Consider the following 22002-nt stretch of genomic DNA (forward strand, 5'->3'; position numbering starts at 1 on the left):
GAGTGTCTCTTGACCCTGCTATTTCCTCTGATGTGCGAACCAAAATGCTCAGGGATTCCAGCACTGAGAAAAGAGAACTTGGTCTTTCCTTGCTTCCCTCTTCTGCTTCCCTCTTTTGTGCATCCCGCGCCAACCAGGGAAAGCTGGGTCCTTACCTGCTTTCGCAGGGGGAGGGGAGAAGCAGCAATGCCCAGACACCCCAGTGACAGTCACAGCCAGCGCCATGCAGCTTCAGAGTAGGAGCCGCCCAACGCCATTCCCGTTCACCAATGGGTGACGAGTGGGGACGGGCTCTCCGGAGCTTGCCTCCTGTATTCGGTGGCTTGCCTCATTACACACAAGCCCAGCAGGGCAGAGCAGCGTCTCCCCCCAGTGATTTCCCCCTTTCAAGTCCCAAACCCAACCTCGATGGCCCCTGCTCCTGACCGTTCCCGCCCCCTTCTTCCTGTATGCTACGCTAGCCCTGCCTACGCTCACCTGCCCAACCAACCCTTTGCCAGTCCTCTCGCTCCCGGAGGAGCGGGGGGGTCATCTCTCGCTCTCCTGTTTGGTGTGGGGGTTTGTGCCTCTGAGGTGACCCTCTCTGTCTTGGAACATGGAGTACCCCCTGAAATCCTGACGGGGTGCCTGCCCCCACTCTGCTCCCCACCCTTGGGGTGCCCCAGGGACATGACCCAATGGCAGTTTTGAAATCCCCTCAGTTGGGTCCCAGCATGGTCCCCCAATGGCTACAAGGGAAGTTTACTCCTAGGCCCTTGGTCTCACCTGGCAGCACCAGGTGGCCGTGCTGTGGGGCCCCTCTGGGTCCTCTGCCGGCCACCCTGCTGTGCCGTGGGTCCCCTGTGGGCATCAGCGCGTTGAACCTTCCCTGCCCAATGTCTTGGTGACAGAGGCAGCTCCCAGGCCACTCTCCGCTCCATCCTGGCTTGGCTGGTTTCAGCACCTGCCACCCCCTGCTCTCCCCTCCTCGCCTCCCAGCACACACCCTCCCGGGGACGAGACAGTAGCCCAGCACAGGGACCGATGGGCCAGAGAGCCCATGAGGGGTCGTCTGCTGCAGCCCGGCCGAGGACACAGCCGCTGTGAGGAGACGCCAAGTGAAGCAGGCAGCTGCTACAACAAAGAAGCCGAAGACCTGAGGCCGCTACCCACAGGTGAGCAGGTCGGGTCCAACCATCGAACAGCCACAGGAAGCCAGGGCAAGTGAGAGCAGTGCACGCTGCAGGGGGCTGCAGGCTCAGGGGGGGCGGTGGAGTCGCTGCAAACAGCTGGCACGCCTGGACTGCAGGGCCACGGACAGGACCAGGACGGGGTAAAAGAGCCTCAGACAACAGCAAGTTTAGGCTTGAAATTAGGCGAAGGTTTCTAACCGTCAGAGGAGTGAGGGTCTGGAACAACCTCCCAAGGGGAGCCGGGGCGGGGGGGCAAAAAATCTAACTGGCTTCAAGACTGAGTTTGAGAAGTTTATGGAGGGGGTGGTAGGATGGGCCTGCCCACGATGGCATGTAGCCGCAAATATCTCCAATGTCCGGAGATGGGACACTAGATGGGGAGGCCCCTAAGTTACTACAGAGAATTCTTTCCCAGGTGTCCGGCTGGTGGGTCTCGCCCACATGCTCAGGGTCCAACTGATCACCAGATCTGGGGTCAGGAAGGAATTTTCCTGAGGTCAGATTGACTGAGACCCTGTGGGTATTACGCCTTCCTCTGCAGCCTGGGTCACGGGTCATTTGCAGGTTTAATCTAGTGTGGATGGCGGCCTCTCTGGAAGGTGAAGTTGTTAAGTCATGCTGTGAGGAGTTTAGTGACTCAGGCGGTGAGGGGTCTGTTACAGGAGAGGGTGGGGGAGGTTCTGTGGCCTGCGATGGGCAGGAGGTCAGACTAGGATCATAATGGTCCCTTCTGACTTTAGAGCAGGGGCACCAGAACAGGGGGGCAGGGGGCCATGCCTCCCCCCCACACTTTTAAAGGTGCAAGGGCGATACCTGCCCACTTTTTACCGGCCATAAGGGTGAGTGATGGGGGGAGGGGTGGAGAGGAGTGAGCAGGGGGCGGGGGCCACAGTTTGGGCGACTGTGGCCCCTCCCCCCCCCACACTTTTAGGGTGCTTCTGCCACTCCTGCCTTAAAGTTAGGGTGACCAGATGTCCCGATTTTATAGGGACAGTCCCGATATTTGGGGCTTTGTCTTATAGAGGTGCCTATTACGCCCCACCCCATCCCGATTTTTCACACTTGCTGTCTAGTCACCCTACTAAAAGTCTATGAGTGGGACTGATGTAGGAGGATCAACAGAACGATGGCAGCAAGAGGGGGGAAGCCAGTGCCCCACCAACCACAATAACATGGGCAAGCGGGAGAGGGGGACAAAGGCCAGCACACTTGAATGGCTAGGAGACCTAACAGATTACAGTGGCCCAGCAGTACAGACCATGTCCCTGCAGTGGGCTATGTACTAATAACCTCCAGCCCCAGCAAATCACCAAACACTGGCACAAAGGACACAACAGCAACAAAAATGGTTGCAAGGAAAGATGTAGCAACCGGCGTGGAACTTGGCTGGAGGAGCACAGGTTGCAGGGGGGAAGAGTTTGGAGGAGGCACTCGGAAGTCAGTCTGTGTGCACAGGGCTGGAATCTGGGCTGCAGCATGTCTGTAAATAGTTCTCTTGATCAAGAGCCGGTTTACCAGTAACGGCCTTTTGGAGATTAACGTTCTAATTAGGGCTGGTCAAAACTTTTTCCATGAAAAACAGTTTTTGCTGGGAAACCAGGATTTTGACTAAACCAGAATTTTTCAGGGAAAGTGGCTGCTTTGTGCAGAAGACTTTGATTTGTCATTGAAAAACCGAATGCCCCCAAACTGAATTGTTTGGATTTGGCAACGTTCCCATGGTGCTTCATGGGAACTGTAGGTCAATCACCTCCTGTCTCCATTCTGTATGGGTGAGGCTTCCTGACCTGCCCACATCTCCCATAATGCACCATGGCCAGGGACTCCTCTGATGAAGGGGGGATTTGTAGTCTGACCAGGGAGCCTGGAATTTAAGGCATCCAAACTACAACTCCCATCGGGCAAAGCCGCAGCATTTCCAAATTGCAATATTTCGGGGTTTGGCCAAAACTGTTTAGTTTCAAATTTCTATTGAAAACAGAAGTTTTGCACAGGGGGAAAAAATGATTTTTTTTTTTGATCAGCTGCCCTTCCAAATGCTATTGCCCATGTCCGTGTGCAGCTAACAAGTCATTATTGTGTGTTTGTGTTTGCATGAGACCTGCAAATTCACTGCAGCCTTCCTCAACCCCCTTGGTTTCCCCCTCTTCTAGATTTTTCACTTTGTCAACTGAAGCTGATGAGAAAGCTCCTTTAGAAGCACTAGGGGGCGCTTTCCCCATTTCAGTCCCATCTCGGCCAGACTGCAAGAGGCCGGTCCCGTGGCCAAGTCATTGGCCTGGAACGTGGGAGATCTCAGTTTTGTCACCTTGAGCACATGACTTCATCTCAACTCCCACCTGAGCTAGGTGGGTGGTAGATGAGACACTGGCAAAGTGTGTCATATTTTCCCCAGCTACAGCTGGCCCATAGAGCATAACTACCGGCTAACAGACTTAGACCATGTCTTCACTGCCCCAAAAAGGTGTAATTTGTCTCCCACACACCCACCCACACACCATGGATTTAGCTACTGTGCTATAAAACCCTAATGGAGACAACGCTCTGTAGCTCATCCTACAACATAGCTAGGTGAGATCACACAAGGACAGCAGTGTTGACCTCATCTTGCTACAGTGTGGTAAAAGTGACAGAAACTGGTCTCCATTCAAATTTTACTGTGAAATAGCTAACCCATGTTAGGTACCCAGCTGTGTGTGAGTGTATTTGACTGTGATGACTTATTAATACATAGCTCTTATCTAGCACTTCTCAGCAATAGATCTCAAAGCACTTTACCAAGGTCAGTATGAGTATCCCCAGGCCTTTAGCTCAAGAAACAGAGCCTGAAGATCTCAAGTTCAAACCTCACTAATGCCAAGGGAGTTGCATGTACAAAGGAGACAAAGCAGTCCCCGTCTGGTGGGGATAATTAATCTACGTGTGGGAAGTGCTCTAGCACTAGGGTGATAGGAGCCATGGCTATGCAATATTTTTGTTAGCTAGCAGAACTATACTGCCAATCAGTGTGTCTGCCAGCGTCCCTGGGGAAAGCAAACGCAGGCAAAGCTACTTTCGGGCCATTTTGTTTGGTCAGCCTGTTCCCCTGGCCCGAAGAGAAAAGATGAAAATAGAGTCAACTAAGGCGGCGTTTACGTGGAGTAGAAATGTCCAGATGCCGATGTTGAAATAACCCAGTGCTCATTTCGGTCCCGTCTGCGTGAGACTGGTGATCACTTTACTTAAGACAGGGTACAATAATGTGGCATGGCTCATAAGTGATGAGGTCCAATTCTGAATGGCTTGGTGGCTGGCAGTCTGATCTGCACACTTGGTTAACGACTTGCTAGCCATTTTATTTATTTATGCATATTCCAAGACCACCCCCAGTGTTTGTCTAATGGGCGAGAAGGGCAGGGTGTGTCCTATGTGCTGCACTTCCCCCTGTATTCGCAGCTCAGATTACATTGTTTCAGCTACAGGCAATGATGAGGACATGGAGGTGAGACGCCCCTCTGTCCCATTCCTGCTACTGCTACTGATCAGTTTCTTGGCAGGTAAGTGACTAATCACTGGCTTAAAATCTACCAGCAGAAGGGAAAGACCCACAGGTAGGCAGGGACGCAGGAGGTTTTCTTCAGTAGTAAAGTACTGGAGATTCAAGGTGTCATTAACCATACGGTTGCAGGGAGTAAGTAGATTCTTTAGCAAATTATCCTATGTGCATGCACTCAGAGCAGCTACTGTGTGTATATGTTTCAGAGTAGCAGCCGTGTTAGTCTGTATTCGCAAAAAGAAAAGGAGTACTTGTGGCACCTTAGAGACTAACCAATTTATTTGAGCATGAGCTTTCGTGAGCTACAGCTCACTTCATCGGAAGCTCATGCTCAAATAAATTGGTTAGTCTCTAAGGTGCCACAAGTCCTCCTTTTCTTTTTGTGTGTATATGTGCAATAGTTTAGAATCAACGGGGAGAAGTGACTGGTCAGTGACTGTTGGTGAATATTATCGGAATAATTATTTAGTAAGTAATATCTGGGGAGTCACTAAACCTATTTAAAATGCTCACTAGTTTGTAACTCTTTTGTCACCAAATGAATTTTAGTTCTAGGGATCTAGAAAGCAGGCAGGGCAAGTGGCATGAAACACTGGAGAGGGAAGTTGGAATCTTATCAATCAAAAAATCTTCTGACAAGTGTCAAACAAAAGTAACCAAAGACCTTGGAAAACCTTGATTTCTGTGCACTGTTCATTTTTTCACTGGCTGTGAGGATGAAAGGGGGTTGATCTGTGCTGCTTTTTCATGCCTGTAACCCATTTGGATTTTCCTGTGGATTTATTCAATTCACTTATTTGTTTGCATTAATGTGCTCAAAAGCTCTAGGTACTTTATGGTTTTGAAAGCTGTCGTATATACAGTAAATCTAGAGAGGTTTACAAGACCAGCCATAGTAAGCAGAGATCCAAAAATAAGCCAGAAGGTTCATATCAGTGTTGTATTTATTCTTTATTCTGTTCCACTGCTGCCCTTTAAAAAAAAATAACTTCCCGTAGAATGCCAGAAGATGGGTACGTTTGGAAAGTGCGAGAGAAACAACAAGTTTAAAGGATCTGGGAGTTACAAATGTACAGACTGCTAGAGAATGCCTGTCTGTCTCCGTCTAAGCACCTCACGTGCTATTCGTACACCTAGATTTTGATGTACTTCGTCTTAAAACTGCTCCTAGGACAATTAAACCAAGTCCTGGGGCATCCAGATGTGTATGGTACTGACTGGAAGGGAAACCTACAGAATAAATCATAAGGGCTTTAAAATAATCCTCTCACATTTTCTGAATATATTTTTGGATTAGTGTTACTCACTGGTCTTGTAATTTGGTCATAGAAACGTTTAAGAAGCAAAGAAATTTTAACCGGTGTTTTCTTCATTTGATAAAAGATATCTTACCCCTGAGATTGGCAAATGTCTAGATCACAGGTTCGAAGCTTACAGGGTTTGCTCTTTCTGCTCTTTCCATGCTGCTACATGGGAAGAGGAGGCTAAAGATGGAAAAGTTTATCTGGTCTGCTAGATTATGGAGTGATAGGACTCCGAAGGTTACAACTGAGTTTCCATTATAGAGTCTTTCTTTGTCTTTTTTTTTCTTCCATCCATCCATCCATGCATCCATCCATCCATGAGGAAATTATAGCAAGAATAAAAACTGGTCAAAAACTATATTCAGAAAACTGTGATCATATCATTTCACACCCCCTGAAATGCAGAAAAAGTCCCCTCGGTCTCAAACCGGGTGAGTTAGCTCTAGGATTAAGGTAGGATTTTTTTCTACATTGGAAGCAAATTGGACAAGTGGATCTTAAATGAGGACACCCTAATAACAGAGCTGGGAGTTAAAAAACCCAGCAGCTCCTAAATCGTATTTGACACTGTGTAGTACGAAAGGAGAAAGAGAGAGAAATCGAACGTCATTTGCTGGACTCCCCTGGCTGAGATCTGGCATCGGACACCCCGTGTTTAGCTGGCACCAGTCTAATTTACATAATTATTTCAATCGTTATCTTATAATATTGCTACTTGTGACCAGCACGAGTGAGCTTCGTATAGCAGGTGATATGATTGCTGGAGAACTGCTCTTTCATTAAAAGAAAGTAAATTTTGGTTCACACTGGGGGATTTGCACTGACTCCAGCCAGCCGACTGCCCTGAATTCCCCCCAGATCACCGGGGTGACTTGAAACTGGCAAACCCTGCCCGTAGGCTGGGCCAACCGTTATATACCATTTACGCCAATGCTGTTCACTCTAGTTCCAAGCAGGGCTAAATGATACCAGGGCAAGTAGTGGCTTTGCCTGCCTTTGCAGTGATGCATCTATGCCAGGGACTGGAGCTGGGGCAAATCCCCAGTGCAGACAAAGCATCAGCCTATATCTACACCACAGGTGGGCCCAGTTCTGCGGACACAGTTCTGTCAGTCGGGGTGGAAGGAGGGGTGATCCCTGACCTACAAAAGCCGCTGGTGTAGACACAGTTTTACCAGTATATCTGGTTTGGTTCAGGAACGGTGGAATAAGCGATACCTGCAAAAGCGCAGTTTTGCGGCTATCAGCTGTGTCCGCATTATTATGCACCAGCCAGTATTCCGTGTAGACGTGGCCTCTGGCTCCAGCTCTGTTCCTTGCAGACTTAAAGTTCATTGTGTAACCCGAGGGCAAGAGAAGCGTGTCTATAGGAAAAGGATCATGTATCCAGCCAAGGTTTGGCTGGCATGCACGCTTCTTACTCCGCTGCCTTCTTCCTCTTTAATATGCTGCCCATCACCACGGCCTCCAGCCAGGTGTAAAAACTGCCTCATTTTAGAGTTTATGTAAGATCATTGGTTATCCCTCTTATCAGCGTGCCGGAGCACACTGTTACACCACAGCCTCTCATTTGTATCTAGGTGGACCCAGTTAGACATAGCGGGACCTGGAGTTTGAATGCCCCAGAGTGCCCAGGTCAGTTGTTCCAGGCTCTGAGACTTGCTCCTGCCGGGTTTTGTTTGCTGTGTAGACATGCCCGGGAGCTGGAGGCTCGGGTGGATGTACCTACGCTAGCTGTGATCAAGCTGATGCACTAAAAACGGCCGTGAAGCTGCCTGGGCGCGGCCCTTGTGGGATCCCGTCTGAAATCCAAACTGTGAACCTGTGTGGTCAGCCACGCTGCTAGCTTGCTCTGAGCTAGTGCAGGTACGGCTGCTCGAGCTGGACTTTACATCCTCAGGTCCAGTGTAGACGCAACCTTGCCCCTTTACTCCGCTCCAGCCGCATCGAGAGACATTCAAATTAGTGTAGATTATATTTGTGCCAATTTGAAGGTCCCTTTCTACATCTAGAGCAGGGTCAAGTTGCTTCAGTGTAAGCGTATGGCTTCACTGCACAGGGCTGGCCCTAGACCAAACGGCACCCCAGGCGAGAAGCGTCTTCGGCGCCCTCCCCCCCCCACGTGTTAAACTTTTGAATGCCTTGTTTTGCATGGCGTTTCTAGCCCATTTCATGACTGCATGATTTGCATGCATGATTTATCCTTGTCCTATAGGATGATAAATTTGCACACCAGGTTCTGTAAATCTGTATTTATTCATGCCATATATAAGCAAATTAAAAAATATTCATTTCCTCTAAGTTTATAGAAACTTCTTCATTTTAAGACTAACTGAAATGGCCTAACATGACAAATGAATCCACCTACAGAACACCCGAAACATTTTACTTCAAACGTTCTATTTTCCCCTTTTGTCGCTAATAACAAAAACAGCCCCCCGAGCCCAGCGCCCCCAAGCCCGGCACCCCAGATGGTCGCCTGCCCCTAAATCCGGCCCGAAAGGTGTGTACTGAACTCAGCTGATCTAACTCTGGTTAAAATAGCAGTGAACACACGGCAACTCTGCTTTTATCTGGGGTTAACGCAGCAGGGCAGCCTGGGGCTCAACACGCTGCTAACCGGAGTGAAAAGCCTATCTATAGCTGTCTACCTATATCTGTACAGGTAGATAGCTATTTTGCAGTGAACGCCATGCCCTCTATGAGATTCACGCCCCGGCCCTTTTCCAGACAGCTAAACGAATATTTTGGAGAGGGGGAAGCAAGTTTGCACTCTCCCAAGTAGTAAATCTATGCATCTCATGCAAGGACATGCATGCTGCGTGTGCTTCTATCACGTACTGTGTGCGGGTTTTTTTGGTCGTGCATTTGGCTAGCCATTTCAGCTTGTGCTTTGCAAACCAAATCGCCCTCGGTCGGAGATCAAGATCAGTTTCCACGGGGTGGGGGTGGGGGAATTCAAATAACTGAGCTGAGGCTGAGAAGAAATTACCAGTGGCCAGTAAGGGGGAGAAAAACACAACCCAACCCCCACAAACCCCCACCTCTCCTGACTCTGAGCGCAGAAATGTCTCTGCAATACAGGAAACAAGCAGCTTATAATTTTGGCCACTGGAAGAGTTAATGCAGAATAAACGCTGTGATGTGGTCACCTGATCTTCCTTTTAATACACAATCGCATCTGTCGCTTCTCCCTCAAAGGGCAGCATGGCAAACAAAGAACGCTGGCTCAGATGAGACTGAAATTCACGAAGACCTGACTTTTCACACAGCCAGTTTCATCCCAATGCTCTTTATAAAATACGGGCCAAGTCCTGCAATTCTTACTCAGGCAAAACTCCCCTTAAGTGTCAAGTTAATGGCAGCTTTGCCTGCGTAAGGGTGAGGTGATTTGGGCCTATAGGTAGAAGTTGGTCCTTTGTGGGAGGAAGAAGAGGCATGTGGGGAAGGCTCTAGATTCAGGACCTACAGGACTGGATTTTTCACAAGAGCTCTGCTCCCAACATACAGAGCTTGTCTGAAAATCTGCCCCCCTCCCTCCCTCCCCAGTCTCCAAATTCTTTGGGGCAGGGACTGTCTGTCACTACATACAGCACTTAGCACAATAGGGCCCTGGTCTCAACTGGGGCTGCTAGGTGCTGCTGAAATAGAAATAATAATAACGAAGAACCCATCACTGTAATGCGACCACTTCTGAGGTGGAGCGGGGCAGCTGTTCAGCAGCGCACAGCAACACAGCAGTAGTTTAGGGGAGGAAGTCAGTGAAGAAGGAGCCTCCTTCCCATTGGAATCGCAGTAGTTAATTAGGGAGACGACGGAAGGACACCACCAAGAACAAATGTGTGTAGCAAGATAATATGCCCAGGGCCTTTTACACTGGTGGGGAGACGAGGTGTGTTTAACACCAGCAGAATTACCTTAGATATCAAATTATAAGGGAAACAAAAATGACACTACAGACTACAAGGGAAAAACGTGGATATTGGTTACCGACCATTCGTGGGATGGCTGCAATAGATTAAACCCTTTGTTGGCATATAAAAAGGATAGGTTCTGTTGCAGAGAACAAACTATTCCTGGTTACCAAATACCATTTAAAAACCTGAGGAGAGCCTAAGTTATATTTAAGGATGAATGTGAAATTATGTGGGTGGGTGTGAATGAAATGTTCTCACCACTCACAACCTGTCGGTGCCTTTATCCGTAAGAAATACCTGGTGAAGGGATATAATATCCTGTTAACTCCTTCGTTCTTGTCCTCCACGTGCCTGTCAGCCCTGTGTTTTATTCCAAAGCGTTATAAAAGAAAGTGACAGCTTTAGCTGTTCATCTTCAGCATCATCCTGATAAAATATCACAATCCTTTTTGGTGGGGGCTTGGTTGTTTCTGGCTGGTTTTGCATTTTTTTAGGCATCATAATTGGCCAAGAACTGACTCCCAACTGGCAGGTGAATGGGGCTCTGGGAGGATCGGTCGTGCTGTCTGTGGATCTATCCCCCGGGAAAAAAGTGAAAAAAATCGAATGGAGCTTTAGTGCTGGGACAGGTGAGACGATCCAGCTGGCTGAGTTCAATGGGGAGAAGTTTGAGCGACCAGATCCCAGCGACAGATTTCAGCAGAGGCTAGAAATGTACGAGACCTCGCTGAGGATCAAGGCTCTGGAGCTGGGCGATAGCGGAGTTTATGAGGCCCGGGTTAAGATCGTACCAGCAACTCTGGAGGAACAGGCCTTTCTCCTCACGGTCTATGGTAAGTGACGACAAATCGGTTTCTTAGCTGTAACCCAGTTTCCAGAAATACTAGGGTATGGCTGAAGCTCTGATTTTGTGCACGTCGGTGCAATTCACCCCTGTGCAGTGGGACCAGCACGAGCTCTCTGCACCGTTTACGCCTTCAAAATAGGGCTTAAGGGGAACCACAGGGTTTGTCCAGGTGCAACAGCATCTCTAAAATATCCCCTTCATACCTCTCACAACCCAGTCCTGTCTCCTCTGCACCACAAGAGGTGCCATAGATTCCAGGCCACGTCAGGATGGGCCGTTCAGCTGGGCCGTTCTCACGTTTCAGGCCAGCGTAGATGAAATCCAGTGAGATAAGACGTTCATCTTGGACCAAAATCTCACGGGACTGGCTGTTCCTGATGGATTTTGATTGTGTCTGAATCAGGATTGGGAAATAGGCCCTTTTTCCTTATAGGGTTCAACCTAGAACCAAAATCAGAGAGACGAGGATGAATCCAGCGATTCACACTGAGTCTCCGAAACTCAAAGGGGTTCAGACTCCAGGATCAGGTTTTGGCCCATCTCTGTTGAACTTCTTTGTAATCTTCCTGTATGTTTGTAATGCAAATAAGCTTATCAGTTTCCATAAAACCCACATTTAGAAACACAGAACAACGCCTGCCATCTGTGAATTGAGACAAATTATGGCTCTTGATGGGCAATAAAACTTTAGTGCAGTGAGGAAAAGGGGAAAAGAAAAGTCTATTTACCTAGGTATCATCTGTCTATTTACCCATCATTAACTCAGCCAGAGGTTAGGGGTCTGTTCCAGGAGAGGTTCTGTGGCCTGCGATGGGCAGGAGGTCCCACTAGATGATCTTGATAGACTCATAGACACCAAGGTCAGAAGGGACCATGTGCAGGGGTTTGACTATCCATCGCTCTGTCTCTGTATCTAGCATTACTCTATGATCCTCCCTATTCATCCACCCATCCTGAGCTTACGCCCAGGTCATCTGAGCCGCTGCCCTAGGTGTGGGGCAGTATCCTGTGAGCAGAGCCCTGCCTGGCCTTGGCAGCTGGGAGAGTGGCTGGGGGTACATCTGGGTTATGAATCTGACCCCAATTGTCTGCGTTAGCCGCAATCACCCTTCCCCTCCATCCTAGCCAAACGCCCAGCGCTCACGGGGTCCCAAGATGGGCTACCAACACCCCACAAGGACAATTTGGCCAGTTACTTTGGGACACACGTATGTGGCTTCTGGGACGAGTCAGCTCCCCTCCCCTCTCCACTGACCCTCGGCCAAGTGATACCCCGGGGACTCCATCGCTTTGGGGCTGGTCAGACTCTGCCTTCCCTGGGCCCACTGGGAGCTCGCTGGGCTCCTGCCCGTGGAACGACAGGGAGCTAGAGCTGTTGTTGATTCCATTCCCCCCAGTGGAGGGTACGTTAACCAAGCTGGCACAGAGCGGGTGCCAGGGCCCCAGAGAGAGAAATTTTACCAGGGGGAAGGTTGCAGCAATGGGAAGGTGCAATAGGCTGTTACCCACTCCAAGGTGCGGATCGTAGGTGGCCAGTAGCACCCAGTACGGGGCAACATGCTAGGGAGAGCCAGGGAAGCATGTATGTAGCCTCTCCCTGAGGGGGTCTCAGTGGAGCCACTGGTGGGGCTTACAGCTCCCTCTACTTGGGGGGAGTCCCTGGGGGCAGAGGACGATGGAAGCTCTGCCTGCCCTCCTGCAGGGGTTAATCCTGCTCGGGAAGTATCCGGCTCTGATAAGCACAGCTCGGCCCAGCTGGTGTGAATCGAGCCCTGCCGGTTCATCCTGCCATTGCTTGGACATGGAGGGTGACTTGCCCGCTGGCACTCGGGCAGCTCTGTCACCTGCAGGGCCTGCCTTCACGTAGGAAGGGAAAAGCCGTTGCAGAACGGGGACTCACTGGCTGGGTGGCAGAACTGCTGAGCTGGGCTTAGAGTGGATCACAAACTGAATATGGGTCAGTGGTGTAATGCAGTTGTGAAAAGGGCTGACATCCCTCTGGGGTGTATGAACAGGAGCGTCGTAGGTCAGACCCGGGACGTCACTGTCCTGCTCTACCGAGCACTGGCAAAGCCTCAGCTGGAGTCCCGTGTCCAGGTCTGGGCGCCGCACTTTAGGAAAGACACGGACCAACTGGAGAGAGTCCAGAGGAGAATATCTAAAATGACAAAAGGTTCAGAAAGGTTCAGAAAAGGTTCAGAAAGTGAGGAAAGGTTAAAAACACTGGGCATGTCTAGTCCTGGGAAAGGAAGACGGAGGTTTGGGGGAACCTGATAGTCTTCAAACATGTGAAGGGCTGTGATAAAGAGGCAGGGATCAATTGTTCTTGTGTCCACTGGAGGTAGGAGACGAATAATGGGCTCAATCTGGCCTGGTCTAGGCTGACGTGGCCCTGCCATAGCGCCGGGGTTGGACTAGACGACCTCTCGAGCATTGCTGGGATTCTGTTTTTTTTTTGTGATTTAAACACAGAGCCAGTGCCAGAGCCGGAGATAAAGAGTCACTCAGTCTCCAGCACGGCCGATGGGTGCAATGTCACTCTGCAGTGTCAGGTGTCTGGCAGGGAAGAGGTTAACCTCTCCTGGACGAGAGGGAACCCACCCCGAGGCCTGGGCGATTCTGAGCGGTACCAGCTCTCCCCTGATGGCAGGACCCTCCGCCTGTCTCTGCAGCCCAACCCCCCGAACTCTACCTTCACCTGCACGGCCAGCAACCCTGTCGACCAGAAGAGCATCTCACTTGACCTGCAGAGCATCTGCCAAAGCGGAGGTGAGGGATTTACAGCCTGTCCCAACCTTGCCTTTTATTACTTACTATAGCGTCGCCCCTCTGCCGAGCAGCAGCAGAATTCGGGGTCTGGCAGGACAGCTTCTTGTGAGAAATCAGTGAGGCGGAGCCTGGGTATTTTCCAGGGTCATTTCTTTATTTAAAGACTGCACACGAATCCTGTTTCCTCCAGCAGAGGAGGTCACAACAATGCACGCAGCCAATCCCCCTCTGCAGAAACCTCAGCTAAGGCGCGGCTGCCCGGGTACTTTGGGTATGTCTACACTGCAGCTAGAAACCCAAGCTGGCCCGGGCCAGCTGACTCGGACTCCCGGGCTCGGGCTCGGGGCCTGTTTTATTGCAGAGGAGACTTTCTGTCTTAGGCTGTGGGACTCTCCCACCTCGCAGGGTCCCAGAGCCCGGACTCTACCCCAAGCCCGGATGTCTATGCTGCAGTTAAACAGTCCCACAGCCCGAGCCCTGCGAGCTGAGTCAGCTGGCACGGGCCAGCCGCAGGTTTTGAATTGCGGTGTAGACATACGCTAAGAAGCCTGAGTTTTAGGTCACGGGTCAGGAAGTCGGCCTATGTGATCCTATTGGTCCGTTCTGGCCTTAAAACGTACCGCTCTGGCATGTATTCAGATTGCCAGCGCTCTAGGGCAAGGACCTTGGTGTCTTATTTATAAAGCACCTGGCCAGATGGTCTGGATCCCAAGTCCGCTGGAGCCAATAGAATGGGTACCACAGGCGTGGGATCAAGCGCTAGACAAAGAGCCGTCGACCCTTCTTCCCACACGCAGCCATGTTCTGAGAATGCTGCCTTGTCCTGTATTTTCCTGGTCGGCATCGAGCTGGGCACCACATCATGTGTTTCTGATCTGTCGTCGCAGACACAGGCACAGACACAGACATGTGGATGGGGCCTCTTTGCGTTGGGCTGATCGTCGTCACAGCAGCCTGTGTCGGGATGTGGCTGTGGAAGAAAAGGAGGAAAAAGCCAGTCGGCCGAGGTAGGTAACTTCCTTCTTACAGAAACACTAATGGCCCCAGTCAGCTGATGGGTCACAAATAAATAATTGCTGATTATTAACTTATTCATGAGTAATTCTGCCAGCCACTTTCCCCTCCCACACTTTCCTGTATTTTATGGTTACACTGTTGGTTCTCTTTTCTTGAATGTTATATAGTCAAGGTCCAATCTGGCACATGTAACATACATGTAAAGTGTGTGTTGCCTCCTTCTCTAATGGATGGTTGATTAAAAACCTTCTACTGCTATCAGCTACTGGAGAAACTCCTTTAGCTCAAGTGGGAAACTATTGTGTTTTGGAGGTGAAAATCGTAGGTTCTAAACTGCTGGACAATCCATGATGGGGGGTCAATCTACGAATGCTTATTACTCGGTGTAATGCTGACTGGTGAGAGGAGTTATACCATAGCCAATGGGGCTACTAAAGGGTTACAGCTGGTAGTCACAGCAGGCATTGTGTTAACATTTCCATTCAAGATTTGTTTAAATTAATAACACTTTGTATCATGTGTTTCACGGAGCGTTTTGCATGTGTAACCCACAGGGGGGAGTGCGGGGCCGGGCCCTCTCTGTGCATCTACAGACTCTGTTACGGCTCCTCCTGGAGAACTTTAGCTCAAGCTAATGCCAGAAGCGGGGACTGGACGACAGGGGCTGGGTCACTCCACAGTTCTCCCGTTCTGTTCATTCCCTCTCAAGCGTCTGGCACCGGCCACTGTCAGAGACAGGATGCTGGGCTAGCTGGGCCATTGGTCTGACCCAGTACGGCCGCTCTGATGAACCTGTAACAACGCTGGCTTTTAGCTCTGTAGGTCCTCGGTTTGGTGTGACAGCCAAGTTGGCAGCTGCCACACAACCATCCATGGCATACATTGCTACAGCAGTCCCTGTGAGACGGGCCAGTATCAGTATCGTCCTTGCTCAGAAGGGAAAACTCCCCCATGCAGCTGGCCTGGGTCTAGCATGCCCAAGACTGGGCAGGATCCCAGGGGAGACGGACACAAAGAGGCAAGCTCTGATCTCAGCTACGCTGGGGCAAATCTGCAGTAGTTGCATGGCTGCCCTTGAAAGGGTCAATTCATCAGAGTCGCTGGACTGACTTCAGAGTTAGGCCAGGGTAAGTGAGAGCAGAATCCGGGAGGCAGTGTGGCCTTATGGATAGTGCACTCGACTGAGATTCAGGAGACCTGTGCTTCTATTCCCTGACCTGCTGGGTGACCTCGTGCAAGTCACTGCCCTCCTCTGTGCCTCAGTTTCCCCATCTGTAAAAGAGGATAATTATTACCTGGCCCTCAGTGGGGATTATTAGTGCTGGGACGTGGTCACCGCATCCCCAGACCCAGCAGGGTCCCCACAGCCTCTCAGTGTAGGATAATGATCTGTCCCACGTTCTCCCCTAAGCTGCTGTCCCCACGGTCCCAGATGAGGAATGTCCTTCAGAGCCCCACTATGCCGAGATCAAGAGGAGGAGCCCTCCGGAGGGGAACGACCAGGTGAGTTCCCTTCGGGGGGGAGTTCTCCTGCAGCCTTCAGTTCTCCCTTAGGGCCCCGGCACCTCTAGTGGAAAGCACAGCCAGGGCTGGGCTTAATGAGTGAACAGCTTGTGGACTTGCATCACACCGGCCCCATGGCACCCCACAGCAGCACATGGTCTCCTGGTCTTGGGCTGACCCGGCCAGCCCACCCGGGCAATCTGCAGCACCTCTGACTCTGAGCACCTCCGCTCTGGCCTTCAGGCCTTTCTACTTTGCTTGCAATTTTTGTTTCAAATTACCTGACACCTTGGTAACCGCAGGAAATTGCACCGACAGGGCTGTGACCCTGCACGATATTACTCAGCCTTGTTTGCTGGAGAGTGAAGTAGCATCCTGAGCTGCAGCAAGATGATATCGAAGTTGCCAGCTGTTGTTTCCCTACAGAGATAGCGGCTTCTGGTAAATGACGCACACCAGGAAGGGTGTCAGTCTCGCTCCTATCTCCAGTCTGTTATTTATGTATCTGTGTATTTGAGTAACTCCCTTCTGCCTCCGAAACTCTCCCTGCTGTTTCAGAGATAGGGGTGTCTTCTTCACTTCCCGTCCTAAACTACTGAGCAGTTTTGCTGTGTGGTTGTTAAACAGCTGCCACGCCCCACCCCAGAGGTGGCTGCATTTCAGAGCTGAGCAAGCGATCCCTGTACTGTGTTGCTGTGTGATACGAAACAGCTGCCACACCCCACTGCAGAGGTGGCTGCATTTCAGTAGTGGGCAAAACTGGAATTTCTACATAAGCTACAATTTTTACTTAGGGAAAACTCCCACTGACAGCAAAAGGAGTTGCAGTGAGTGAGGACAGAGCAAACTCTGAGTAAAAACCTAGCCCAGTATGACTGAGGGTATTTCCCATTGCCCACGATTCCCCTTAGACACAAGATCATTCATTGTTCCTCGAAGACAAAAGTGGTCTTATTTATTGTGTGTCTGGCAAGGGGATAAATGACTGTGACTCATTGTGGAATTCCCTCTTCATTGATCTATGCAGCTACTGAACTCAGGGACACACACCCAGCTCCTAAGGGCCATTTCCAGTTCAGGATAACTAACCAACAAAGACAGGACGACAAATTAGTTTTTTTTTTTCTTGTTCTCTTAGGACCCTGGCTGCCCGAGCGAGAGACCACTGGTCACCACCATCTATGATCAGATCCGAGTGGTCCCAGCTGGCCCCTCTGAGCAGCTCACCTAGGCCAGGTGAGTGTTGTGGTTAGGTTGGATCTCAGGCTGCGTCTACACCGCAGAACTGGTCCTAATGGAGCTAGTTGAGTGGAACTGGTTTCCGAGCAAAGAGCTTCAGAAATGTGTTCAGACTGCTGTCCTGGCCAGCGGTGGGTTTGTCCACACTAGCGCTGGTCCAGCTGCGATGCCCTCTGGATATCTATCCCACAGGGCATTCTGGGAGACTAAAGGCATCTCCGTGCATTGCGGGATGGCTGTGGGCTGGGGCGGACCTGGGGCAGTCTGTAATGGCGCTTAGACCTGCGAGCAGCCAGGCTAAATGAAAGGGGATTTGGCCTCTGTCTGGACCCTCAGGAGAGCTTCTGGGTGTGGGGGAAAGGTATGCTACACATCGGGCTGGCTGAAAAATTTCCAAACAACCTTGTTTTTGGACAGAAATGAATGTAGGGCAGGCGGGGGCGTTGATAGTAGGTTTCGTGTGGAAATTTTCAACTTTTTGGTCAAAAAACCCTAACACCCGAAAATAAAAATATGTCCGCCGCAAACTGGAAAAAAAATTGAATGGGAAATGCTACCGCGTTGCCTCATGGGGTTTACAGTTTGGCTGCCTCATGGCCCCAATCTGCTGTATGGGCTGGACTCCCCAGCCAGACTACGTTTCCCATGATGCACCGGGGCCATGGGACAGGTACAGCCGGCGATCAGCCAGTGAGGTGACCGTGGTGCATTGTGGGAGATGTTGTCCCACCAGGGCGGCTGATCCACACAGGAGAATGAGGGCACAAGGCCCCCCACACTACGACTCCCATGAGGCACGGCGGTGGCATTTCTAAATCAAAGCGCCCTGTGGGGAATATACCATGATCCCGACAGACTTTGGGGAATATACAGTTCTCAGCATAATGGGTCTGTTTCTCATGGACACTACGCCCCCTTTGCACCACCGTGGCTGCATAAAGAGTCCTTAAAGTGGGCATAAATTGTAGTTAAAACCATTTTAAGACTCCGGAACACTGCCAGGGCCTTAGTGTAGAAATTAGGACTTCTCCACATGGGGAAATTAACTGGAATAGCTACTGCAGAATAGTTCCCCATATGGACTTTCCAGTTCCAGAGTAAGAGTGCTCTGGAAGTGGATTAAGCTCATTTTGGATAAGACTCTCTCATGTCCATACAGGGAGATACATAGGAATATCTATAGTGCTTCCCTGCTTTAATCTGGAATAACTTCCCCTTGTGTAGACAAGCCCTTAGGTCATGTGGCAGGGACGCTCAGGAGAAACAGGGAAATAGCACCCCCCAAAATGTAGGAGCTTCCCTGAATTCTCTGGCTCTCTCGCACTGGAAACACTGTGAGAACAGAGCTCGGTGTATTGCCACAAACATCCCTTGTTTACTTCCCTCTCCATAAATCACATGGGGTGCTAAATTCATCCATCAGGCTGATGGCCTGGGAACAGTGCAGCAACGTCTGCCTTGTGACTGGGAGTGGAACTTTTGACGATGGTACCGGTCAGCAGAAACAACTAGTGATCTGGGGTCAAGGCCATCTGGCAGGGCGATAACAAATGGATGACACGCACACTTTCAGAGAACCACAAATCTGCTCCTTGACAGGAGGTGGGAGGAAGTGAGGCAGAGTTTTGTCTTGGAATTAGAGCAGGAGGCTGGGAGTCAGGACTCCTGGGTTCTGTCCCCAACTCTGGGAAAGGAATGTGGTCTACTGGTGGGAGGACAAAGAGTCAGGGCTCCTGGGTTGTCTGCCCAGTTAAGGGAGAGGAGTGTTGTCTAATGGTTAGAGCAGGAGGAGTGCGGAAACCAGGACTCCCTATTCCCCCTGACTCACTCCTCATCTGTGCTTCCTGTTAATGAGATTTCCCTGCCTCCAGGAGAGGGGTTTTGTGTAAAACTCAGCTGAAGTGCTTGGAGATTCCTGAGCAAAAGACATACACGCTCCCCCTCCCCCAGCCCCACCCCGCGCACACACAGAGCGACCTTGCAAAATATGATTGTGTCTCTCTGCTTTGTTTCAAAATAGGAGCACCAAGAAAAGTGCGTCGCTGGGACGGCAAACTCCTGCAACATCCTGGGAGGAGGTAGAGAGTGGGTGTGTTATTGTGGGTCGGGATCGTATGTCACCTCTCGAGGCAACTGTGAGACCTTGGAGTTCACAAGACTCTGCTGAAAATGTGCCAGACACGCAGGGCCTTTTGGGACGAGAAGTGGGATGTGGATTTCCCTGGGGGAATCCCAAGGGAGAGGTTCGTGCAAGTTCCCCCGACTCTGGTCCTGCAAAGCCCCCAGCCTTTCGAAGCTGCGCCCTGCGGAGCGGCTCATTGCCTGCTGCAAACATGTGATGTGAGGCCAAGAAAGAAAAAGCTGATCCGCCCAATCTCTGCTCTCGTTCCGGATCTAAGACAGACGAACTTGCAACCGTGGGGGGAAACCCGGTCGTGGGCTTTCAAGGACTGAACCTACCAGAGCCCGATCTTGGGCCTGGGGCTGAGCTCTGGGAAGCTTTTGAGCTTGTGTCTAGGTTATTCTGTTGACTTCATCTGTTTGCTCTGTAATGCTTTTACCTGAAGAATAAAGGTGCTTGCCCAGCAGCAGCGGTGTGGTGACTTGTATCTGCAGGCGACACACTGGTCATAGTCCTTGGAGAGCAAGCAGAGCGCGACCGTGATCCAGGGAGCTCTGCAGCCTGAAAACCCCCGGGCAGGAGGGAGCGAGATGTGGGTCTCCGCTCAGGAGAGGTGACAACCGGGAGTTGGAAACCTTGAAGTGGGTGCCCTCAAGGGAACACAGGTGCAGTTACCCCGAAACTGGGAAACACAGCATCCTCTGGCTGGGACTGGCTGTGCCTGGTTCTGCTGCAGTGACCTTGCAAGGGCTGGACACAGGCAGGCAGTAGCAGCTGGCTGGAATTTGCTCTGGGGTTGGCTTGGCCTTAGACTGATGGATGTTTATTTTGTCCCTTTGCTCCTGTCGCCCTTGGGGGTACTGGGGGGTGTTGGCTGCTGCTTTCAGGTTGCTGCCTCGAAAAGCAGAACTGCTGCAGCCCTGGCCTGGGCCAGAAAGGGAGGCAGGGACCTGATCCTTTCTGCTGGCGAGATGGATCCACCTTCCTCTCCCCACTCAGGGTGGCATGCAGCATGCCAGCAGCCCCATGCCCTCTCTCTGAGCAGGGACTTTGGCCCCCATCAGGGCTGGCTTTGTGTCTGGTGAGCAGTCAGGTTGCAGAACAGGAGCCGGACGGTGTTACCGGAGGTGGGGTGAGGGGTTCATGTGTTGGGCATGTGGTTGGGGGAACAAGGGGTATGGCAGGTGGTGGGGACAGTGTTGTCCTCGTGGGCGATCTATGGCTGGATGGTTGGCTAGGGATCTGCAGGGCTGCAGCCTGGGGGCTTTGGGGGAGGCATGGCTGGGGGTGGAGGGGTAGCTGGGGTGGGGAGCAGAGTGGGATGTATAAGGAGCTCGCTAGGAAGTTCACCAGCTGTGCAGGGGAGCTGGCAACCCCCGCTGCACTGGGAGAGGGCATCACAGGCGAATCCGTATGGGCACAGGGTACGGCCAAACCCGACCTGGCCAGACCCCTGGCACAGACGCATTGAATCCTCTGGTGCAAAGCAACGGGTCGATTTACACCCTAAGACCAGAGACAGGAGAAACACAGGCCCTTAACCCGCAGCAGCCTCTCATTTACCTCGGTGCTGTCCGGCTCCGCTCGGGCTCATCCCAGAGCCACACCGAGCTGGGGGAGCAGCCTGTACATTTTCTCTGGAGCAGCTTCCCAAGCTGATGCTACCCGGGTACCTGCCTAGTGCTTGGCTGCTAGGCCAGGGATTGAACCAGGGACCCCCGCAGCTAAAAGCATGAGCGGCTACATCTTGAGCTAAGGAATCACATCTCTATAGCTGGGCATTGAAACAGACCCATAGCCTCTGTGGATCAGCCCAAAAGGGGCATTCCTAATTCACCCTCCCCAGTGGGTTACATACGGTTACACGGGTCCCTTTTCACCCGCAGAGCGGGAATGTGACCAGCCTCAAGCCACATGGTGAGGGAGTGACTGAGCCAGGAATAGAACCCAGGAGTCCGGCGCTCTAACCGCTAGGCCCTGCTGTCTCTGCCCGCCCGCTGCGAGAGTCTGTTTTGTGCAGTCTGTGCCTGTGAGCCGCAGTGCGTTCGTGGTTTGGCGGAGCGAGCGAGCAATGCTGCGAAACGTTCCCTGCGGGGAGATTGCACTCAGCCACCTGGGGAAGAAAGTTAATCGTGGAGGAGCGAAAAAAGAAATGAAGCCGAGTTCCTGGTTTTGCTGCCCCGGTCCAGTTCTGCGGCTGCACCAGCCCGGCCCTTGCCCTTCCCAGCCAACGCCTGGTGGAATAAAGTCCTAGATAATACGGTCTCTTCCATGACTGCTGAACTCCAGGGCAGGATTTAGGCAGCCCAGGCCAGAGAGAACCACAGTCGGTCTGTCTCCAGCATCCTCAGCACCGAATGGCCGGGGAAAGGCGGCACGGCCGGGGCCGGCATGCATTAGAGGCAGTTCTAGGCATGTCAGCAGGAGACTCTAGACTTGGTAACAAGCAACCTGGTGACCTGCTGGACTCTGTTCCAGTTGATTAGCACCTTTATTAACGTACCAAGTGTGAGCAAATCCCCATTAGGAGCCGGATTTGCAGACAGAAAACCTGGATCCTGTTATCAAAACAGCCCA

The 22002-nt window shown here is 51.3% G+C and overlaps 1 protein-coding gene across 3 annotated transcripts; it reads left to right on the top strand.

Moving 5' to 3' along the window:
* Nucleotides 1-731: 731 nt before the first annotated feature.
* Nucleotides 732-19849, top strand: LOC141977041 (CD48 antigen-like). 3 transcript variants are annotated; one of them, XM_074938252.1, is made up of 8 exons: nucleotides 732-1154; nucleotides 4628-4708; nucleotides 10423-10761; nucleotides 13248-13544; nucleotides 14432-14551; nucleotides 15973-16064; nucleotides 17203-17300; nucleotides 19324-19849. In XM_074938252.1, exons 1-7 carry the CDS (start codon nucleotides 1040-1042, stop codon nucleotides 17293-17295), a joined length of 1137 nt encoding a protein of 378 aa, XP_074794353.1. In that variant the 5' UTR covers nucleotides 732-1039; the 3' UTR covers nucleotides 17296-17300; nucleotides 19324-19849. The 3 variants fall into 3 exon arrangements, with proteins under 3 accessions (XP_074794353.1, XP_074794354.1, XP_074794355.1); XM_074938253.1 differs by having other exon boundaries at nucleotides 4634-4708; XM_074938254.1 differs by lacking the exon at nucleotides 4628-4708 and having other exon boundaries at nucleotides 733-1154; nucleotides 19324-19847.
* The last annotated feature ends 2153 nt before the right edge of the window (nucleotides 19850-22002 follow it).

Source organism: Natator depressus, chromosome 24, assembly GCF_965152275.1.
Source record: "Natator depressus isolate rNatDep1 chromosome 24, rNatDep2.hap1, whole genome shotgun sequence".
NCBI lineage: Eukaryota > Metazoa > Chordata > Testudines > Cheloniidae > Natator > Natator depressus.

What these genes read in the sequence shown, in the direction of transcription:
- LOC141977041 (XM_074938252.1), top strand. Translation starts at nt 1,040, where the DNA reads ATGAGGGGTCGTCTGCTGCAGCCCGGCCGAGGACACAGCCGCTGTGAG. An exon ending in GAGCATCTGCCAAAGCGGAG is followed by an intron (nt 13,545 to 14,431) that starts GTGAGGGATTTA and finishes CTGTCGTCGCAG; the next exon opens with ACACAGGCACAGACACAGAC. An exon ending in CTCCGGAGGGGAACGACCAG is followed by an intron (nt 16,065 to 17,202) that starts GTGAGTTCCCTT and finishes TTGTTCTCTTAG; the next exon opens with GACCCTGGCTGCCCGAGCGA.